The sequence below is a fragment of the Oncorhynchus clarkii genome, chromosome 30, assembly GCF_045791955.1.
Source record: "Oncorhynchus clarkii lewisi isolate Uvic-CL-2024 chromosome 30, UVic_Ocla_1.0, whole genome shotgun sequence".
Lineage (NCBI taxonomy): Eukaryota > Metazoa > Chordata > Actinopteri > Salmoniformes > Salmonidae > Oncorhynchus > Oncorhynchus clarkii.
The window spans coordinates 19,729,043-19,750,116 of NC_092176.1; the positions used below are offsets into that span (position 1 = coordinate 19,729,043).

At 44.1% G+C, this 21,074-nt stretch overlaps 1 protein-coding gene across 2 annotated transcripts in view; it reads right to left on the minus strand.

The window, feature by feature from the left end:
• The window catches only part of LOC139389321 (probable E3 ubiquitin-protein ligase HECTD4), a 70,288-nt gene that overhangs the window by 43,980 nt on the left and 5,234 nt on the right, over nucleotides 1-21,074 (minus strand). For both annotated transcript variants that reach the window (XM_071135987.1, XM_071135985.1), the window contains exon 2: nucleotides 7,283-7,839. In XM_071135987.1, the coding sequence (XP_070992088.1) occupies nucleotides 7,283-7,839 (557 nt within the window). The remainder of the gene's footprint in view (nucleotides 1-7,282; nucleotides 7,840-21,074) is intronic.

Genomic DNA, 21,074 nt, shown 5'->3' on the forward strand with positions numbered 1-21,074 from the left:
CTTGTTTGTTGACTTTTTTGTACAGATTTGACAGGGCTACTGTATCTTTTTGGACATGCAAAGATCCTAACGGCATTCCGTAGTATGTATGTCGTGAAGCTAATAGCAGTGACGCTATTACTGTGTAACTCCGGTAGGGCAACATCTGAAAAATAGCGCACTTGGTAGTGTGTATCGGTACTCAACCAGTCTGAAAAAACCAACATCACCAATAACAGAACGGTATATTGTCAAGGGTTGTCTCGCAGAAATATTCTTACTCTTTCAAATGACTGCTCGACTTGTTGACTGCTCGATCCACACAGCAGACATTGTGTGGGCTAGATTAGGAATGCTGTGTTGCACATGTTGTGCAAAGTTTTACATGCCGTTATTACGTCATTATTACGTCATGCACGGTACCTTTGACATCGGTTTTTAACATCGGCATTAAATGACATCGGCCAATACCGATGTTGGCATTTTTAGCTAATAACGGCCATTTCACCGATATGTTCACCGATATATTGTGCATCCCTAGCACACACCTGTCTATATACGGTCCCACAGTTGACAGTGCATGTCAGAGCAAAAACCAAGCCGTGAGGTTGAATAGACACAGGATTATGTAGACACACAGATCTGGTCTAAGGGTACCAAAACATTTCTGCGGTATTGAAGGTCCCCAAGAACACAGTGGCCTCCATGGAAGTTAAATGGAAGTTCGGAAATGCAGAGACTCTTCCTAGAGCTGGCTGCCTGGCCAAACTGAGCAATCAGGGGAGAAGGGCATTGTTCAGGGAGGTGACCAAGAACCCGATGGTCACTCTGACAGAGCTCCAGAATTCTAGAGGAAACCTGGCACCATTTTTACAGTGAAGCATAATGGTGGTAGAATCATGCTGTGGGGATGTTTTTCAGCGACAGAGACTGGGAGACTAGTCAGGATCGAGGGAAAGATGAAAAGAGCAAAGTACAGAGAGATCTTTGATGAAAACCCGCTCCAGAGCGCTCAGGACCTCATACTAGGGCTAAGGTTCACCTTCCAACAGGACAACGACCCTAAGCACACAGCCAAGACAATGCAGGAGTTGCTTCGGAACAAGTATCTACATTTCCTTGAGCGGCCCAGCCAGAGCCCGGACTTGAACATCTCAGGAGAGACCTGAAAATAGCTGTGCAGCGACGCTCCCAATCCAACCTGACAGAGCTTGTGAGGATCTGCGGAGAATTGTAGCGTCACACCCAAGACTCAAGGCTGTTATCGCTGCCAAAGGTGCTTCAACAAAGTACTGAATAAAGGGTCTGAATACTTATGTAGATGTGATATTTCCATTTATTTTTTGTACACATTTGCAAAAAAGAAAAAAAAATGTTTTGCTTTGTCATTATGGTGTATTGTGTGTAGATTGATGAGGAACAAATATATTTAATACATTTTACAATAAGGCTGTAACGTAACCAAATGTGGAAAGGTCAAGGAGTATTTGAAAGACATTGCACTGTATTTGAAATACATTGAAGTTATCATTGTGTGTCAGAGTTTTTGTTTGTGCCTGTGAGTGTGGTTTAGGTAACTGTATTCACATGAGTCTTGCTGGTTCCCACATGTAATAAACAACAGATGATTCAGCCTGGAACCAGCATCCCCCTCCCCACTGCAGACCACTTTACACTAACACATTAACAAGACGTGGTGTGATCATAACAACATACAGGAACTCAAGTCCTTCTGTTCACCTGACTTAGAATTCCTCACAATCAAATGTCGACCGTAATATCTATCAAGAGAATTATCTTTGAATATAATGACAGCCGCATATATTCCCACGCAAACACATCGATGGCCCTGAACGAACTTCATTTGACTCTATGTGCTCTATGTGCATTCATTGTAGCTGGGGATTTTAACAAGGCTAATCTGAAAACAAGACTCCCTAAATTCTATCAGCATATCGATTGTGCAACCAGGGTTGGAAAAACCCTGGATCATTGTTATTCTAACTTCCGCAACGCATATAAGGCCCTCCCCCGCCCTCCTTTTGAGAAAAGCTGACCACGACTCCATTTTGTTGCTTCCTGCCTATAGACAGAAACTAAAACAGGAAGCTCCCACGCTCAGGTCTGTTCAACGCTGGTCTGACCAATCTGATTCCACGATTCAAGATTGCTTTAATCACGTGGACTGGGAAATGTTCCGCATTGCGTCAAACAACAACATTGACGAATACGCTGATTCGGTGGGCGAGTTTATTAGCAAATGCATCGGCGATGTCGTACCCACAGGAACAACTAAAACATTCCAAACCAGAAACCGTGGATTGATGTCAGCATTTGCGCAAAACTGAAAGCGCGAACCACTGCTTTTAATCAGGGCAAGGTGACCAGAAATAAAGTATAAATAGAAATAGAAATAGAGTATAGAGACAAAGTGGAGTCACAATTCAACGGCTCAGACACAAGAGGTATGTGGCAGGGTCTACAGTCAATCACAGATTACAAAAAGAAAACCAGCCCCGTCACGGACTATGATGTCTTGCTCCCAGACAGACTAAACAACTTCTTTGCTCGCTTTGAGGACAATACAGTGCCACTGACACGGCTCGCTACCAAAACCTGCGGACTCTCCTTCACTGCAGCCGACGTGAGTAAAACATTTAAATGTGTTAACCCTCGCAAGACTGCAGGCCCAGACGGCATCCCCAGCCGCATCCTCAGAGCATGCATAGACCAGCTGGCTGGTGTGTTTAGGGACATATTCAATCAATCCATATCCCAGTCTGATGTTCCCACATGCTTCAAGAGGGCCACCATTGTTCCTGTTCCCAAGAAAGCTAAGGTAACTGAGCTAAACGACTACCGCCCCCGTAGCACTCACTTCTAACATCATGAAGTGCTTTGAGAGACTAGTCAAGGACCATATCACCTCCACCCTACCCGACACCCTAGACCCACTCCAATTTGCTTACCGCCCCAATAGGTCCACAGATGACGCAATCGCAACCACACTGCACACTGCCCTAAACCCATCTGGACAAGAGGAATACCTGTGTGAGAATGCTGTTCATCGACTATAGCTCAGCATTTAACAACATAGTACCCTCCAAACTCGTCATCAAGCTCGAGACCCTGGGTCTCGACACCGCCCTGTGCAACTGGGTACTGGACTTCCTGACGGGCCGCCCCCAGGTGGTGAGGGTAGGTAACAACATCTCCACCCCGCTGATCCTCAACACTGGGGCCCCACACGGGTGCGTTCTGAGCCCTCTCCTGTACTCCCTGTTCACCCACGACTGCGTGGCCACGCACGCCTCCAACTCAATCATCAAGTTTGCAGACGACACAACAGTGGTAGGCTTGATTACTAACAACGATGAGACGGCCTACAGGGAGGAGGTGAGGGCTCTCGGAGTGTGGTGTCAGGAAAATAACCTCACACTCAACGTCAACAAAACAAAGGGGATGATCGTGGACTTCGGGAAACAGCAGAGGGAGCACCCCCCTATCCACATCGAAGGGACAGTAGTGGAGAGGGTAGTAAGTTTTAAGTTCCTCGGCGTATACATCACAGACAAACTGAATTGGTCCACCCAAACAGACAGCCTGGTGAAGAATGCGAAGCAGCGCATCTTCAACCTCAGGAGGCTGAAGAAATTTGGCTTGTCACCAAAAGCACTCACAAACTTTTACAGACACACAATCGACAGACACCTGGTACGGCAACTGCTCCGTCCATAACCGTAAGGCTCTCCAAAGGGTAGTGAGGTCTGCACAACACATCACCGGGGGCAAACTACCTGCCCTCCAGGACACCTACATCACCCGATGTCACAGGAAGGCCAAAAAGATCATCAAGGACAACAACCACCCGAGCCACTGCCTGTTCACCCCGCTATCATCCAGAAGGTGAGGTCAGTACAGGTGCATCAAAGCAGGGACCGAGAGACTGAAAAACAGCTTCTACCTCAAGGCCATCAGACTGTTAAACAGCCACCACTAACATTGAGTGGCTGATGCCAACATACTGACTCAACGCCAGCCACTTTAATAATGTAAAAATGTATGGAATAAATGTATCACTAGCCACTTTAAACAATGCCACTTCATATAATGTTTACATACCCAACATTACTCATCTCATATGTATATACTGTACTCTATACCACTACTGCATCTCGCCTATGCCGTCCTGTACCATTACTCATTCATATATTATTATGTACATATTCTTCATTCCTTTACACTTGTGTGTATAAGGTAGTTGTTGTGAAATTGTTGGGTTAGATTACTCGTTGGCTAGTACTGCATTGTCGGAACTAGAAGTACAAGCATTTCGCTACACTCGTATTAACATCTGCTAACCATGTGTAAATGACAAATGAAATTTGATTTGACATCATTCTCACCAGCTGGTGACATCACACTGATGAGAAACAGTTAGCCTATGCAGCGCACACACAACAAACGCAGTACAGCACGCCCATACCATCAGAGAGGGAGACAGAGAATAGCCTAGCTCTTTAACTAGCCACCACTGTTGGTGAAGACAGAGCACTAGGACTGGATGGTTCCCTGACACAATGGGCTCTCAGGCTCTACAGAGGGGACACAAAGGGGGGATGGTTCTGGTTTTGACAAGTCAAGCTCAGTTGTCGACAGCAGAAGCCGGGCCGCAGCCAGTGAAAAAAAAGGGTTCTTTCCTATATGAAACACACAAGACCCCAGTGCAACAAGCATCACTGTCAAAGCAAACACAATAACTGAAAGGCCTTTTTCAAAGAAAGAGTCTTAAAGGGCACTCTATTTAGTGAACAACAGGCGCTGGCAACAACAGGCGCTGGCAACAACAAGCGCTGGCAACAACAGGCGTTTGCTAGCTACGACAGGCGCTTGCTAGCTACGACAGGCGCTGGCTAGCTACGACAGGCACTGGCTAGCTACGACAGGCACTGGCTAGCTACGACAGGCGCTGGCTAGCTACGACAGGCGCTGGCTAGCTACAACACTGGCTAGCTAGGACCCTGACTAGCTAGGACTAGGGATGTACGATATATCGGTAAGCATATTGGAATCGGCCAATATTAGCTAAAAATGCCAACATCTGCATTGGCCCGACGTCTAGTTTAACGCTGATGTGCAAAACCGATGTCAAAGCTGACGTGCATACCTATATAACGTAGGTAGATGACGTGCATACCTATATAACGTAGGTAGATGACGTGCATACCTATATAACGTAGGTAGATGACGTGCATACCTATATAACGTAGGTAGATGACGTAATGACACCACAAAAAATACAGAGCTACACGTGCAACACATCCTTCCTAACCGAGCCCACAATGTCTGCTGTGTGGATTTATTTTGAAGTTTCAAAGGAAGATAACAAAGGCGATATGCAACGTTTGTGCTGCTATTATTTCCAGAGGGGAGAAAGTAAAATCTTTCAATACCACAAACCTAATTACTCATTTGAAAGTGCATCAACCCCAGTACTGAGGAAAACTGAGGAAAGCCGTATTGCATGTTTAAGAATGTGCTGGTTCTCATATCACTGCTGCCATTTCAATGGCATTTGAGAACATGTTTGAAACTTGGAAACATGAACACACCTAGCGCCATTTGAACAACTGACTCGAGAAATAAGTCCATAAACTGTGTCTGCAGCAGACGTGATACCCTCTGTCATGACATTGAAACGCCTGTTCAACAAAACTGCCGACACAGACCGTGGGGTTAAAACTTGCAAAGTACTCTACTAGAGGCTGTGAACAAGCGATTCGGTGGCATTCTCTCTGAGCCTCTATACTGTGTCGCCACCATGCTTGATGCTAGGTACAAGGACCGCTACTTCGATGCAGACAAGAAACAGGGTTTACGTGAAATGTTACAGACACAGCTGGACAAGATGAAAACGGGCACAGTGACAGTGGGCACCGAGGAAGAGGACCCACGACAGATGAGGCCACGGACAGACAGAGCTGAAACTTCACTTCTTGACATGTATGATGAAATCCTGGTTGAGAATGAAATGACGGAACAACAAAACAGAAAGTAAGTGAAAGAAATAGGTTTTGATGATGTTTTACTGGTAATAGCATTTTGGTCAGTGTGTGTGTGTTGTTTCAACTATTTAACTGTACTAGAATACTTTAAAAGGTTAGCTAAAATTCTAAATATCGGTATCAGGTTTTTTGACAAGGAAAATATTGGATATCGGTATCGACCAAAAATCTTGTATCAGTGCATCCCTAGCTAGGACACTGAATAGCTAGGACACCTACACGGGCTAGCTACAACACGGGCCAGCTACGACACAGGCTAGCTACGACATGGCTAGCTACGACACTGACAGGGGCAAGCTAGGAAACTGACAGGGGTTAGCTAGGATACTGACAGGGGCAAGTTAGGTCACTGACAGGGGCTAGCTAGGAAACTGACAGGGGTTAGCTAGGATACTGACAGGGGCAAGTTAGGTCACTGACAGGGGCTAGCTAGGAAACTGACAGGGGTTAGCTAGGATACTGACAGGGGCAAGTTAGGTCACTGACAGGGGCTAGCTAGGAAACTGACAGGGGTTAGCTAGGATACTGACAGGGGCAAGTTAGGTCACTGACAGGGGCTAGCTAGGAAACTGACAGGGGTTAGCTAGGATACTGACAGGGGCAAGTTAGGTCACTGACAGGGGCTAGCTAGGAAACTGACAGGGGTTAGCTAGGATACTGACAGGGGCAAGTTAGGTCACTGACAGGGGCTAGCTAGGAAACTGACAGGGGTTAGCTAGGATACTGACAGGGGCAAGTTAGGTCACTGACAGGGGCTAGCTAGGAAACTGACAGGGGTTAGCTAGGATACTGACAGGGGCAAGTTAGGTCACTGACAGGGGCTAGCTAGGAAACTGACAGGGGTTAGCTAGGATACTGAAAGTGAAAACAGAAATGGGATGACACTATACGGCTTGCATAATCACCATCTGGGCAGTATTTTGAAGGTGGAGTAAATGAGCCAGACAGGTAAGCAGAATCAGATGATCCAGAATACTACTATATCCTCTTATGGGCTCCCGAGTGGCGCAGCAGTCTAGGCACTGCATCTCAGTGCCAGAAGCATCACTACAAACCCTGGTTTGATTCCAGGCTGTATCACAACCGGCCTTGATTGGGAGTCCCATAGGGCAGCGCACAATTGGCCCAGCGTCGTCTGGGTTTGGCCGGGGTAGAATTTGTTCTTAACTGACTTGCTTAGTTAAATAAAATACCAAAATACATTTTAGTCACTTGTGGTGTTAAGGGTGTGGTCTCACCTGGCACAGGCGAGGGCTACCAGGGCAGCGGCGGCATTCTCCCTCTGCCTGTGTGCATGGAACATGTATGTCGGAGCCTGTCCCTGCTGGGTCTGTGCTGTCTGCTGGACCCCCTCTTCCAGCCAGGAGCAGAGCAGCCCCTCCAGGCCGTTGAGGCAGTCTGCGGGTTCCTTGCTGAGGCTGAGGGGCTGGCAGTCACGCAGGCAAGACAGCAGCACCTCCGCCGTGACCCCACAGAGTGCTGGGTCACTGCGTGTCTGGGACTGCAGCAGGGGGAAGACCAGTAGCAGGCCCACACGGGAAGTGAAAGGCGCCTGTTCAGGCTGCTGCAGCAGGCCCTGTCGTTTTAGCAGGGCCAGGGCCTCCTCATCCCCCCCCCCGGCCCCCTCCCGGTCCTGCTGTTCCTCCAGGGCCAGCTGACGCTGGGCCCCCCACAGGCCCCGCAGCGCATTCAAACGGTACTCAAACAGGCGGGCATACGCATTGCTTTGGTTACCACAGACGGCACGGAGACGCTCAGCCAGCTCCGCAGGGTTCTTTGTTTCGAATGTGAGGATCTAGAGAGAGAGGAAGAGAGAGAGAGAGAGAGGAAGAGAGAGACAGAGAGACCGAGAGAAGGATAAAATGTGAGGGATACATAAAATAGCAATGAAGATCTATAAACAACAGGAGAAAGTACAGATCCGTGGGGAGACGATGGGTAGAGTTCTCAAAGTGATGACCACATCCAGTATAGTGCACGGACTGTAAATCACCATCTAGCTGGGATCTGGCTACCTCTTAATCCAATTTACAACAGAGCACTGCTTCAATATGAGATGTCAAATCAAATCTCATTTTTCACATGCTTTGTAAACAACAGGTGTAGACAAAGAGTGAAATGCATACTTAAAGGGCCCTTCCCAACAATGCAGAGAGAAAAATATAGAACAATTACAACATAAGGAGTAAATACACAATGATTAACGATAACTTGGCTATGGTGTACCAGTAACGAGTCGATGCGCAGGGGTACAAGGTAATTGAGGTGTCTTCAGAAAATATTACTGCCTGAATATAAAATGTAGTTATGTCACTGGCCTACATCCAACACCCCATAATGTAAAAGTGTAATTATATATGGAGCGATTTCCAGTGCCAACAGAAATTGTATTTGAATTTCATAATTTTTTATTTGTATTAGGATATTGAATTTGAATGTAATATTATTTTAATTTGTAATGCAATTCGTGAATTGAACATGTATTTCAGGATTTGAAATTGAAAATTCAATTTCAATTCAATTTAATATGCATAGTAAATATTTATATATTTGGTTTCAATATGGTAGATATTGCATTCATTTTTCATGTATCAACTTTACAAACTATAATTTCGGGTTGATCGAAGTTTCATAAATTCAACTTCTCAGATGTATTCAGATTCAGTGCTCTAAATTCAGAATAAAACCCAGAGACAGCATCCTGGTACTGTGCCAGCAAGGAAAGGTAAAGGAGACCAGATAGAATCAAACGCTCTCTGTGGTAAACAGTAGATTCTATCGGTTTCTGAATTGATTTTCTTCCCATGAATTTGGCTCTAGCATTTGAACCATTTTGGATATAAGCTATTATGACCCCATTCATGATAGCAAAGACACTCTGGAACATGGACGTGATGATCTCAGGCTGAGCAGGACACGATAGAAAGTGGATATAGTTGAATGGCCCTATCATATACTTCTAAGAATAGCCTTTCCATTCTATTTAATCTTGCTCTTGTGACTGACTGGGTTCAAACCAGGTCTCCTGTATGTCACAAGACTATTAGCCCACTTAGCTAAAGACTATAGGGATAAGTTCAGGAAGTGCATGAAAAGGACAACACACTACTTGCTTAGTGAGTAGCCTACCGGTTTTTGCTAAAGAGTTCTTCAGCAAAAACCACCTAAAGGACTGACCATGAGAAACAAGATTCTCTGGTCTGATGAAACCAAGATTGAACTCTTTGGCCTGAGTGCCAAGCGTCACGTCTGGAGGAAACCTGGCACCATCCCTACGGTGAAGCACGGTGGTGGCAGCATCATGCTGTGGAGATGTTTTTCAGCAGCAGAGACTGGGAGACTAGTCAGGATCGAGGGAAAGATGAACAGAGCAAAGTACAGAGAGAATCTTGATGAAAACTTGCTCCAGAGCACTCAGGGCCTCAGACTGGGGTGAAGGTTCACCTTCCAACAAAACAATGACCCTAAGGACACAGCCAAGACAACGCAGTAGTGGCTTAGGGACAAGCCTCTGAATGTCCTTGAGTGGCCCAGCCAGAGCCTGGTCTTGAACCCGATTTAACATCTCTGGAGAGACCTGAAAATAGCTGTGCAGCGTCACTCCCCATCCAACCTGACAGAGCTTGAGAGAATCTGCAGAGAAGAATTGGAGAAACTCCCCTAATACAGATGTACCAAGCTTGTAGCGTCATACCGAAGAAGACTCGGGGCTGTAATCACTGCCAAAGGTGCTTCAACAAAGTACTGAGTAAAGAGTCTGAATACTTATGTAAACGTGATATTTCAGGTTTTAATTTTTAACACATTTCTAAAAAGCTGTTTTTGCTTTGTCATTATGAGGTATTGTGTGTAGATTGATGAGGGGGGTAAAAAAACAATTTAATACATTTTAGAATAAGGCAGTAACATAACAAAATGTGTAAAAAGTCACAGGGTCTGAATACTTTTTGAATGCACTGTAGGTAGGGGTAAAGCGATAGGGCAACAGGATGGATAAACAGTAGCAGCAGTGTAATATTTGTATTTATTTAACCTTTATTTAACCACGATAGACCCAGAGGTTAAAAACCTATTTTGCGAGGGCGACCTGGCAAGATGGAAAACTACACATAAAAGCGTGTACATAAAATCTTGCAACAACAAGAAATACACAAAAAAGACAGTGTCACAACTTACAGATACATTTATTAGAAACAACTGCAGCTATCAAAAACAGTGTCGTCGATCAGTCTTAAACAGGCAAGTACGCTAACTCCCCTAACTGTAATAGCAGCACTTAAGCCAGGTATCTATTACAGTGTGTAGTCCAAGACGCCACTACACCATTTAGTAGGCACATTTTTTATTGACTCAATTTCAGATTGACTAACGTTCATTGGAGGCTGGGATTGTGCACCAACCTTCTCCACCTTGCTCTGCAGAAGGGCTTCTACTCCATGATGCTGGTATAAATAGCCAGAATCTAAGCACCATGGGCTGATGGGATGCTGGATGACCTGATCAATCATGAGTTTGGCAAAGTTAGCCCAAATAGAGAGGCAGGTATTAATAAACCACACTAGACCATAAGGTCACATGACATAGGGAAACATAGAGAAACAGTAGAAATCCACTTTTTCAAGCGGAAAGACGATGGCCAGAGCTGACCCATAATGTTAAGTCATCATTTTAGTCAAAGTATGATATAAACTCAGCAAAAAAAGAAACGTCCTCTCACTGTCAACTGCGTTTATTTTCAGCAAACTTAACATGTGTAAATATTTGTATGAACATAACAAGATGCAACAACTGAGACATAAACTGAACAAGTTCCACAGACATGTGACTAACAGAAATTGAATAATGTGTCCCTGAACAAAGGGCGGGGTCAAAATCAAAAGTATCAGTCAGTATCAGCTGTGGCCACCAGCTGCATTAAGTACTGCAGTACATCTCCTCCTCATGGACTGCACCAGATTTGCCAGTTCCTGCTGTGAGATGTTACCCCACTCTTCCGCCAAGGCACCTGCAAGTTCTAGGAAAATTCTGGGGCTATTGGCCCTAGCCCTCACACTCCGATCCAACAGGTCCCAGACGTTCTCAATGGGATTGAGATCTGGGCTCTTCACTGGCCATTGCAGAACACTGACATTCCTGTCTTGCAGGAAATCACGCACAGAATGAGCAGTATGGCTGGTGGTATTGTCATGCTGGTGGGTAATTTCAGGATGAGACTGCAGGAAGGGTACCACATGAGGGAGGAGGATGTCTTCCCTGTAACGCACAGCGTTGTTATTGCCTGCAATGACAACAAGCTGTATGATGATGCTGTGACACACAGCCCCAGACCATGACGGACCCTCCACCTCCAAATCGATCCCGCTCCAGAGTACAGGCCTCGGTGTAACGCGAATCCGACCTTCACCCCTGGTGAGACAAAACCGCGACTCGTCAATGAAGAGCACTTTTGCCAGTCCTGTCTGGTCCAGCGACGGTGGGTTTGTGCCCATAGGCGACGTTATTGCCGGTGATGTCTGGTGAGGACCTGCCTACAACAGGCCTACAAGCCCTCAGTCCAGCCTTTCTCAGCCTATTGCGCACAGTCTGAGCACTGATGGAGGGATTGTGCATTCCTGGTGTAACTCAGGCAGTTGTTGTTGCCATCCTGTACCTGTCCCGCAGGTGTGATGTTTGGATGTACCGATCCTGTGCAGGTGTTGTTACACGTGGTCTGCGACTGCGAGGATCAGCTGTCCGTCCTGTCTCTCTGTAGCGCCGTCTTAGGCGTCTCACAGTACGGACATTGCAATTTATTGCCCTGGCCACATCTGCAGTCCTCATGCCTCCTTGCAGCATGCCTAAGGCACATTCACGCAGATGAGCAGGAACCCTGGGCATCTTTCTTTAGGTGTTTTTCCAGAGTCAGTAAAAAGGCCTCGTTAGTGTCCTAAGTTTTCATAACTGTTACCTTAATTGCCTACCGTCTGTAAGCTGTTAGTGTCTTAACGACCGTTCCACAGATGCATGTTCATTAATTGTTTATGGTTCATTGAATAAGCATGGGAAAGTGTTTAGACACTTTATAATGAAGATCTGTGAAGTTATTTGGATTTTTACAAATTATCTTTGAAAGACAGGGTCCTGAAAAAGTGCTGTTTCTTTTTTTGCTGAGTTTATTTGGGCTAACCACTTCGTGCAAATCTGTATGAAAGAGGTGTCTTTCTTGTGAAATGACATACAAATTATTTTCAGCCTACATTTCTTTTCAGGGCTGGGTTTTATTTCAATGTTCCCACCTACCAGCATGGCATTGTTTACTAATCAGAAACAGCTGCAAAGTTATTCCTCTTCATGAATGAGATGAGTCAAACAGCCGTGTGTCCACTTGGCCACCCAGGCCATGGAGCAAATAAAACAGAAAATTATCACAATCCATTGGATAATTTGTACAGTTTCACAAATTTTTGGTTCAGTCTGTATTAACAATATATATCTCTGAACATTTTAGAAATTGTATAATTTTGCACACCTGCTCCCCCTGTCGCCCCAAGATGAATGGTTTTGTCCACTAAAGTTGAGTCACTACACGCTCCACTGCTTTGATTGGTGTGTTTATCCAGAGAGCGAAAAGGCACCCACGAAAGAAAATTCAAGGCTCTTATAGTTACAGTTGAAGTCGGAGATTTACATACACCTTAGCCAAATACATTTAAACTCAGTTTTTCACAATTCCTGACAATCAATCCTAGTAAAAATTATGTGTCTTAGGTCAGTTAGGATCACCACTTTATTTTAAGAAATGTCAGAATAATAGTAGGGAGAATGATTTATTTCAGCTTTTATTTCTTTCATCACATTCCAAATGGGTCAGAAGTTTACATACACTCAATTAGTATTTGTAGCATTGCCTTTAAATTATTTAACTTGCGTGAAATGTTTTGGGTAGCCTTCCACAAGCTTCCCACAATAAATTGGGTGAATTTTGGCCCATTCCTCCTGACAGAGCTGGTGTAACTGAGTCAGGTTTGTAGGCCTCCTTGCTCATCCATGCTTTTTCAGTTCTGCCCACAAATGTTCTATGGGATTGAGGTCAGGGCTTTGTGATGGCCACTCCAATACCTTTACTTTGTTATCCTTAAGCCATTTTGCCACAACTTTGGAAGTATGCTTGGGGTCATTGTCCATTTGGAAGACCCATTTGGGACCAAGCTTTAACTTCCTGGCTGATGTCCTGAGATGTTGCTTCAATATATCCACATAATTTCCCCTCCTCATGTTGCCATCTATTTTGTGAAGTGCACCAGTCCCTCCTGCAGCAAAGCACCCCCAACACATGATGCTGCCACCCCCGTGCTTCACAGTTGGGATGGTGTTCTACGGCTTGCAAGCATCCCCCTTTTTCCTCCAAACAAAATGGTCATTATGGCCAAACAGTTTTATTTTTGCTTCATCAGGCCAGAGGACATTTCTCCAAAAAGTACAATCTTTGTCCTCATGTGCAGTTGCAAACCGTGGTCTGGCTTTTTCATGCCGGTTTTGGAGCAGTGGCTTCTTCATTGTTGAGCGGCCTTTCAGGTTATGTCGATATAGGACTCGTTTTACTGTGGATATAGATACTTTTGTACCTGTTTACTCCAGAATCTTCACAAGGTCCTTTGCTGATTTTCTGGGATTGATTTGCACTTTTCACACCAAAGTACGTTCATCTCTAGGAGACAGAACGCGTCTCCTTCCTGAGCAGTATGACGGCTGTGTGGTCCCATGGTGTTTAACTTGCGCACTATTGTTTGTACAGATGAACGTGGTACCTTCAAGCATTTGGAAATTGCTCCCAAGAGTGAACCAGACTTGTCGGGGTCTACAAATGTTTTCTGAGGTCTTGGCTGATTTCCCATGTCAAGCAAAGAGGCACTGAGTTTGAAGGTAGGCCTTGAAATACATCCACAGGTACACCTCCAATTGACTCAAATTATGTCAATTAGCCTATCAGAAGCTTCTAAACGCCAATACATAATTTTCTGGAATTTTTCAAGCTGTTTAAAGGCACAGTCAACTTAGCGTATGTAAACTTCTGACCCATTGGAATTGTGATACAGTGAAATAATATGTAAGCAATTGTTGGAAAAATGACTTGTGTCATGCACAAGTAGATGTCCAAACCGACTTGCCAAAACTATAGTTTGTTAAGAAGACATTTGTGGAGTGGTTGAAAAACAAGTTTTAATGACTCCAACCTAAGTGTATGTAAACTTCTGACTTCAACTGTACATGTCCTGATCAAAGTAATTTTAGCGTATCATTTCACTTCCCTTGTGAGAATCATGAGCATGGGCTGGCTTGGCTTTGCTGTAACCACAGCTGAAGACTGCTAGCAGCCTACTAAAATATTGCACCGTGTCCAATACAATGTGGAAAAACGTATATCAGCTAGCCTCTCTTTCAATATCACCGGCGCTTCATCTTATTCTAACTATTTCTTGACGTATTTCCAACCGCAATTGATTAGGGATGCATATTAGGAACGCACCGATATGAAATTTGTCCGATACCGATATCCAATATTTTCCTTGACGAAAAACCCAGTACCCGATATTAAAAGATTTTGCTTCCTTTTAAGCATTCCACTACAGTTAAATAGTTGACACACACACACACACACACACCAAAAAGTTATTTTGTTGGCATCTACATATGTCCCCATTATCAGTAAAACATTTTTCACTTACAGCTGTAATGTTTCGTTAAATTGTTCATTCGTTTAATTCTCAACCAGGATTTCATCATACATGTCAAGAAGTGAAGTTTAAGCTCTGTCTGTCCGTGGCCTCATCTGTCGTGGGCCCTCTTCCTCGGTGCGCACTGTCACTGTGTTCGTTTCCATCTTGTCCAGCTGTGTCTAACATTTCACGTAAACCCTGTTTCTTGTCTGCATCGAAGTCGCGGTCCTTGTACCTAGCATCAAGCATGTTGGCGACACAGTATAGAGGCTCAGAGAGAATGCCACCGAATCGCTTGTTCACAGCCTCTAGTAGAGTACTTATGCAAGTTAACCCCACGGTCTGTGTCGGCAGTTTTGTTGTAGAAAATCCTCGACGACCCACTGTGCTGTCAGCATGCTCATGGGCAGTGTCCAAAATTTACTTTTTGTCTCACCTGCCAAGTGGACTAGTAGATGAAAAAAATCCACCAGCCAAACATATTCTTTACCAGCCAAAATAATAAATTGCCTTTCCGTGTCACAAATACATTCATTTCAGTACATGTTGAATACAAACTTAAATAAGCAAGAGCAAGATTTGAAACAAAATGTTAATATATTGATCAAGAGTTAATCAAATCAAGTTTATTTGTAGAGCACATTTCAAAACAACTGTAGTTGACCAAAAGTGCTGTACAGAGTGCAAAAACACCAAACATTGGGCACACAATGAAATAAACAAAACATAAAAGATACAATGAATAAGAGTACATAGAAGTGAAAACAGGGCAACAGCAATGGTAAAATACAATTATGAGAAGTACAGTGGACATAGAACTGGTGCTCTCCTGATACAAAGGGGAAACAGGGGAGGCAGGTCTACAAATCCTTTACTTTGATTAGAAATACCCTGATTAAATACAGGTAAAAAAAGAGGCTTATCAGATGCTGGTTAATGTTGGCTGCGGCTAGATTTAATTTCCCAGCCTGAATACAACAGAAGAAGTCTTGAACTCCAAATTCTACTGAAGTATTTGCTATTAAATGTACTTAAGGATCAAACATAAAAGTAAATTTGAAGGTTTTGTAAACCTATCAGATGCTTAATCATTTTAATCAACTTTAACCTCAGAACTCCTCACCTCTCTTTGCATGGTCCATGAAGTCTGGCCTCCTGCTCCTGACAGAGTCCTGGTGTCACAGCATCAATACTTTTAAAGGATCATACTCCCTGATCTCTGGAGAGGACAGCTGGACCATAAGGAGATCTGACAGTGTGTCAGACTTTAGGTTGGACCGCCAATAGGTTTTCACCTGTTTCATGGTATTAAAACCTCTTTCACATTCAGCTATGGAGGCAGGGAAGGACAGGACCAGGTCAACAAATGCCAGAAAACCAGGACAGGAATCATGATGGCTCCTGTTGACAAGGAACCAGGACATCTTCTGCAGGGACTGGGACTCTTGGTACATCAGCACCTTCAGGACAGTTCACTGGTCGGGGATCCTTTCAACATGGATGCCAGAGGTCTCCAGGACAGTTCACTGGTCAGGGATCCTTTCAACATGGATGCCAGAGGTCTCCAGGACAGTTCACTGGTCAGGGATCCTTTCAACATGGATGCCAGAGGTCTCCAGGACAGTTCACTGGTCAGGGATCCTTTCAACATGGATGCCAGAGGTCTCCAGGACAGTTCACTGGTCAGGGATCCTTTCAACATGGATGCCAGAGGTCTCCAGGACAGTTCACTGGTCAGGGCTCCTTTCAACATGGATGCCAGAGGTCTCCAGGACAGGAAGTGGTCCACCAGGGTTTCCAGTTCAGTGTCTCCAAAATCTAGAATAATTAAATACATTACAACAAGCATCATGCTGTTTTAATTCTCAAACTATAAAAATATGATAATGAACCTGACTGACCTGTAATACAAAACATAAAGTAACCTGCTGCTGCATCTCCTGACACTGGCCAGTTGGTGAAGCTGACCAGCTTGGTGGCACACAGGACCCTCACACTGGCATCCTGGAACCTGTCATACTCTCGACTAGCCTGTCAAGCATTATGTCTTGTGATGTGACGAGGGTCTTGTTCTCACCTCTGGTCAGCAAAATTCCCTCATATCTGTGGCCTTCATCATGGGCCCTTCTCTGATGATAAAAGGCCATCCTTTCAGAATGTTTCTTTACAACACACTCTCACTCTCTCTCCCACTCTTATTAACATAATCCTTTCTCTTAATTCTCTTAAGTTAAGTATTTCTTATTGCAGTTTAAATAAACATACCTGGTTTTGTACTTCTTAAGTACTGCCTGTTTTGAGCACAAGGAGTTGTGGGCTTCTGCTATGGTGATGGTGGACCTGTGCAGACAGTCAGACAGGTTGCTCAGGTGTGTTAGAGTGTCATGCAGGAAGCCACAGAAGCGGATAACAGCAGCCTCCCTTGCAGTACTGTAGTATTTCCTCGCCTTGGCCTGCTGGACACCTCTGGCATTTTGGGCATCAGCAGATTGAATCTGAAATACATAAAGAACAAATAGACAATTAATTGCTATCCAAAAAAAACTATTAGATATGACACATTTTATCAGTGCATAAAGCATTGAAACATGATGTAACCATGTTTGTTGTTTTTTACTGGACATTACATATTGATGATGACTTTGAGTACTTAGCATAGCAATCTAGAGCCACTACCTGTTCCAGGTGCTGGACAAGCCACTGGTAACCTCGCAGGAAGTGGTCCAGTGCACGCAATAGGTTTAAACTCTTTGGCCTGCTTCTCATTTCTATATGTTGAGCCCACAGTGATTCCTTTTTTCCCCATCCAAACTGCAAAAATGAAACATCAATTAATTCAATAATAATTAAATATACAATCATGTTATCCAATATAGCTGGCAGTTGATTGTGCAAAATTAGCCTTCTACCCTTTGTTTCCTTAAGAATCAACACGATAAGGCTAGTAAAGTCAATTGTGCCACAATGCTTTAAAATGTAACCAGCATCTGGAGACAAACATTAAAATATTATGTTAGAGCCATAGGAAAGCATGGAGATCCATGTCAGCATTAGAAGGCCTATAATTTTCTGGAATTTATACACTATTTTGAGGTGAACCAAAGCTTATCAACGGCTGAGAAATAACCTACAATACTGGACCACGTCTGCTAAATAGACTTAAAAACTTGCTACAAAAAGTACTAGTCTAGCTACAAGAGTAACAACATTTTCACTTACTCACACATCCACTCCAAGTCAGAAAGTGGTCTCACCTTCTTGCCAATGGCATGTACAGTCCTAAACAGTATCTTCATCTTCGTGCTGGTCTGCTCTGACATTGCCATTAGCGCCATCACAGAGGGTGTCAAGAGGAGAGGCTCCGATTGAGGCCGGGACATAGACACGCAGGCAATGTGACACTTGCTGTGTGCATGGTCACAAATGTTCTCCAGCTTCATAATTTTAATTCTGATGACAAATTAGTTGTTTCTGCTTTTATCTTTAGAATACTGGCGACACACAGAACAACTCATCACCACAGCCTCCGCATCATACTGTAGCCAGCCTCTTGAAACTCCATCTCCAAACCTCCATTTCTCATAGAACTCTTTGTGATTCGTCCTCCTTTTCTTCGGTGGGTTTTCGTTTTAAAGGTTGGTTTACTCCAGGTAAATGTTGCCACATAACAGCTATTTAATGAACGGTAGCTAGCAGCAGACCCGTGGCAAGTGAGCGATGTCGAGTAGCCGATGTCCCGTACGGTAAACAGTGCCGTGAAACTAGAGCACTAGAGACAGTCTGTGGTAAGCTGGCAAACATAATTTCCTCCGAGCCATCATGCCAGATATTTTATTACATGGCTATTTTGGTACAAACATTCACCCTCCCGTGTGGCGGACAGCCTTCTGAGATTCTCGCCAAATGGAAAATCTACCTGCATTTGGCACTTGGCGGGTGTTCATTTCGAACTGTGCTCATGGGGCTGACGTCGCTGGTCCAAATGTCAGTCGTAAAGCTAATAGCAGTGACGCCAATAGCAAGTAGCTCATGGATGTGCGTTTCAACAATACTGTGTAACTACGGTAGGGCAACATCTGAAAAATAGAGCCTACTTTGTAGTGTGTAAAGGGGCTCGAGGTGCTCAACCAGTCAGCAAAAGCCAACATCATCCACAACAGAGAACGGTTGATTGTCAAGGGCAATGAATTCCATTATCTTGGCGTTAATGGATTTCACCTTTGAGTTGTCTCACTGAAATTCTCTCTCTCTTTCAAATGACTGCTTGACTTGAACTGGTTTGGTTTTTTTCTGCTTTTATTCTAAGTAGTCGCTGAACGTCTGGGGTTGATGCACTTTCAAATGAGTAATTAGGTTTGTGGTATTGAAAGATTTCACTTTCTCCCCTCTGGAAATAATAGCAGCACAAACATTGCATATGGCCTTTTTGTTATCTTCCTTTGAAACTTCAAAATAAATCCACACAGCAGACATTGTGGGCTAGGTTAGGAAGGATGTGTTGCACGTGTAGCGCTGTATTCTCCGTGGCGTCATTACGTTATCTACCTACGTTATATAGGTATGCACATTAGCTTTGACATCAGTTTTGCACATCGGCATTAAACTAGACATCGGGCCGATGCCGACATTTTAAGCTAATATCGGCCGATTCCGATATGCTTACCGATATATCGTGCATCCCTACAATTTATGAAAGATGCCAAAACTTAAGATAACAATAGATGGCGAAGTCAAAGACAGGCCAGTGGTTCCCATCTGTGGCGAAATTCTCCCTAAATCAATGCTTATGACTATCCAGCTCGAAAACCAGCCATAAGCCTCGTTCACATTGGCAATTCAATTTTTTTGCATATCCGATTCCGTTCTTTTTCCTGCAGTCTGAACAGCAAAAAAGGCACAAAGTATCAGATATTTCGCGCCACATTTCAAACCATCTTCGTAGGTGCTAGATAACGTTACTCTTAACAGTTTGACAAGAACATGTGTTAGCTATCTAGCTTGTTTATTGTTTACAAAACAAATGTGTGAATGCACAAGAAAGTTAAACAGCTACCTAAGCTAAGTGACTGCTGTGGTTAGCCAAAAAGAAGTCATTTTGAAAGTTGGATCATCTTATCCTTTGAGGCTTTAAAGAGTGTACTTACACTATGACTTTGAACATTCAAAGCAAATGAGAAATGTCCATGGCAGGCATTGTTGTTACCTTAGAAGTTATTTAGCAAGCTAAGTGATAGGAAGCATGAGTACCACTAAGCAGCTTACACCACAGCACACACACCCGCAGTTAATATAACAACTAGTGTAGCCATGTCAGCAAATGATTGCTGTCTGAACACACAAATCCAATTTGGTCACTTGTAACTTGCTGTTTGGACAGTCAGTACTCCAAAAGAGATTTGAAAAACAAAACTGATTTGAGCATTAAGGATTGCAGTGTGAACAAGGCTATAGAGCGAGCTGGCTAATCTTTTGAAGATGGTGTACAAAAAAATATATAAAAAGCAACCGATAACATTAGCTAGCTAGATAAGTTTAGCAAGACAGCATGCTAACCCTAGCTAGATAAGATTAGCAATGCAGCATGCTAGCTAGCCAGCCTGACAGCTGTTAGTGACTGACAGCTGTTTGTTGATGTTTATCAACTCCACATGGAAATTATCACACCCAATTCATGAATAAGTAGCCTTTGTTATTCTTTGGAGGTAGAACCGAAACATGCATCTTTGGAGGTAGAACCGAAACATGCATCTCATGTGGGGGGGACCCACCTCATTATACACTGATTCGTGCAGCCCGGTTTATCTCCTTCTCACATAAGAGTGAGGTTAGTGAGAGCAGGGGGAGGGTGGACAGTGGTGACAGTACAATAACCAGACACACTGCAGATGCTCAGGTTACATTCCATCCATACTTCCACTGCAGAGAGGACAAGCAACACATACTTGTCCTGTACTGCCATTGAACCAATGGTACTGCGCTCTTCTGAGGAGTGGCATGGGCAATAAGGGCTTTGCTTTGACCTCCACCCGTCAGACCCAGAGCTAATCCAGTCCCACTATGAAACAGCATAAACAAGATGTCACACTACTGCACCTGGGGCACAGGTCTATGGCTAGCTAGCACAGCTGCTCCATCGCCCCAGTCATTGCTCCATCCGTATGAAAAATAAGAACATTTTAGAAGCAGGAGGTGTACGCAGTGAAGTCTAGTCCTCTCAGGTTGATTCATTCTTCGTGTTCCTCTGTAGCATGCCATTTGTCTGTTACCATCTATCAATCTATGTCGGAGCGTGCAAAAATTGTGTATCGGCCATTGCACGTGCACTAGGCTTCAT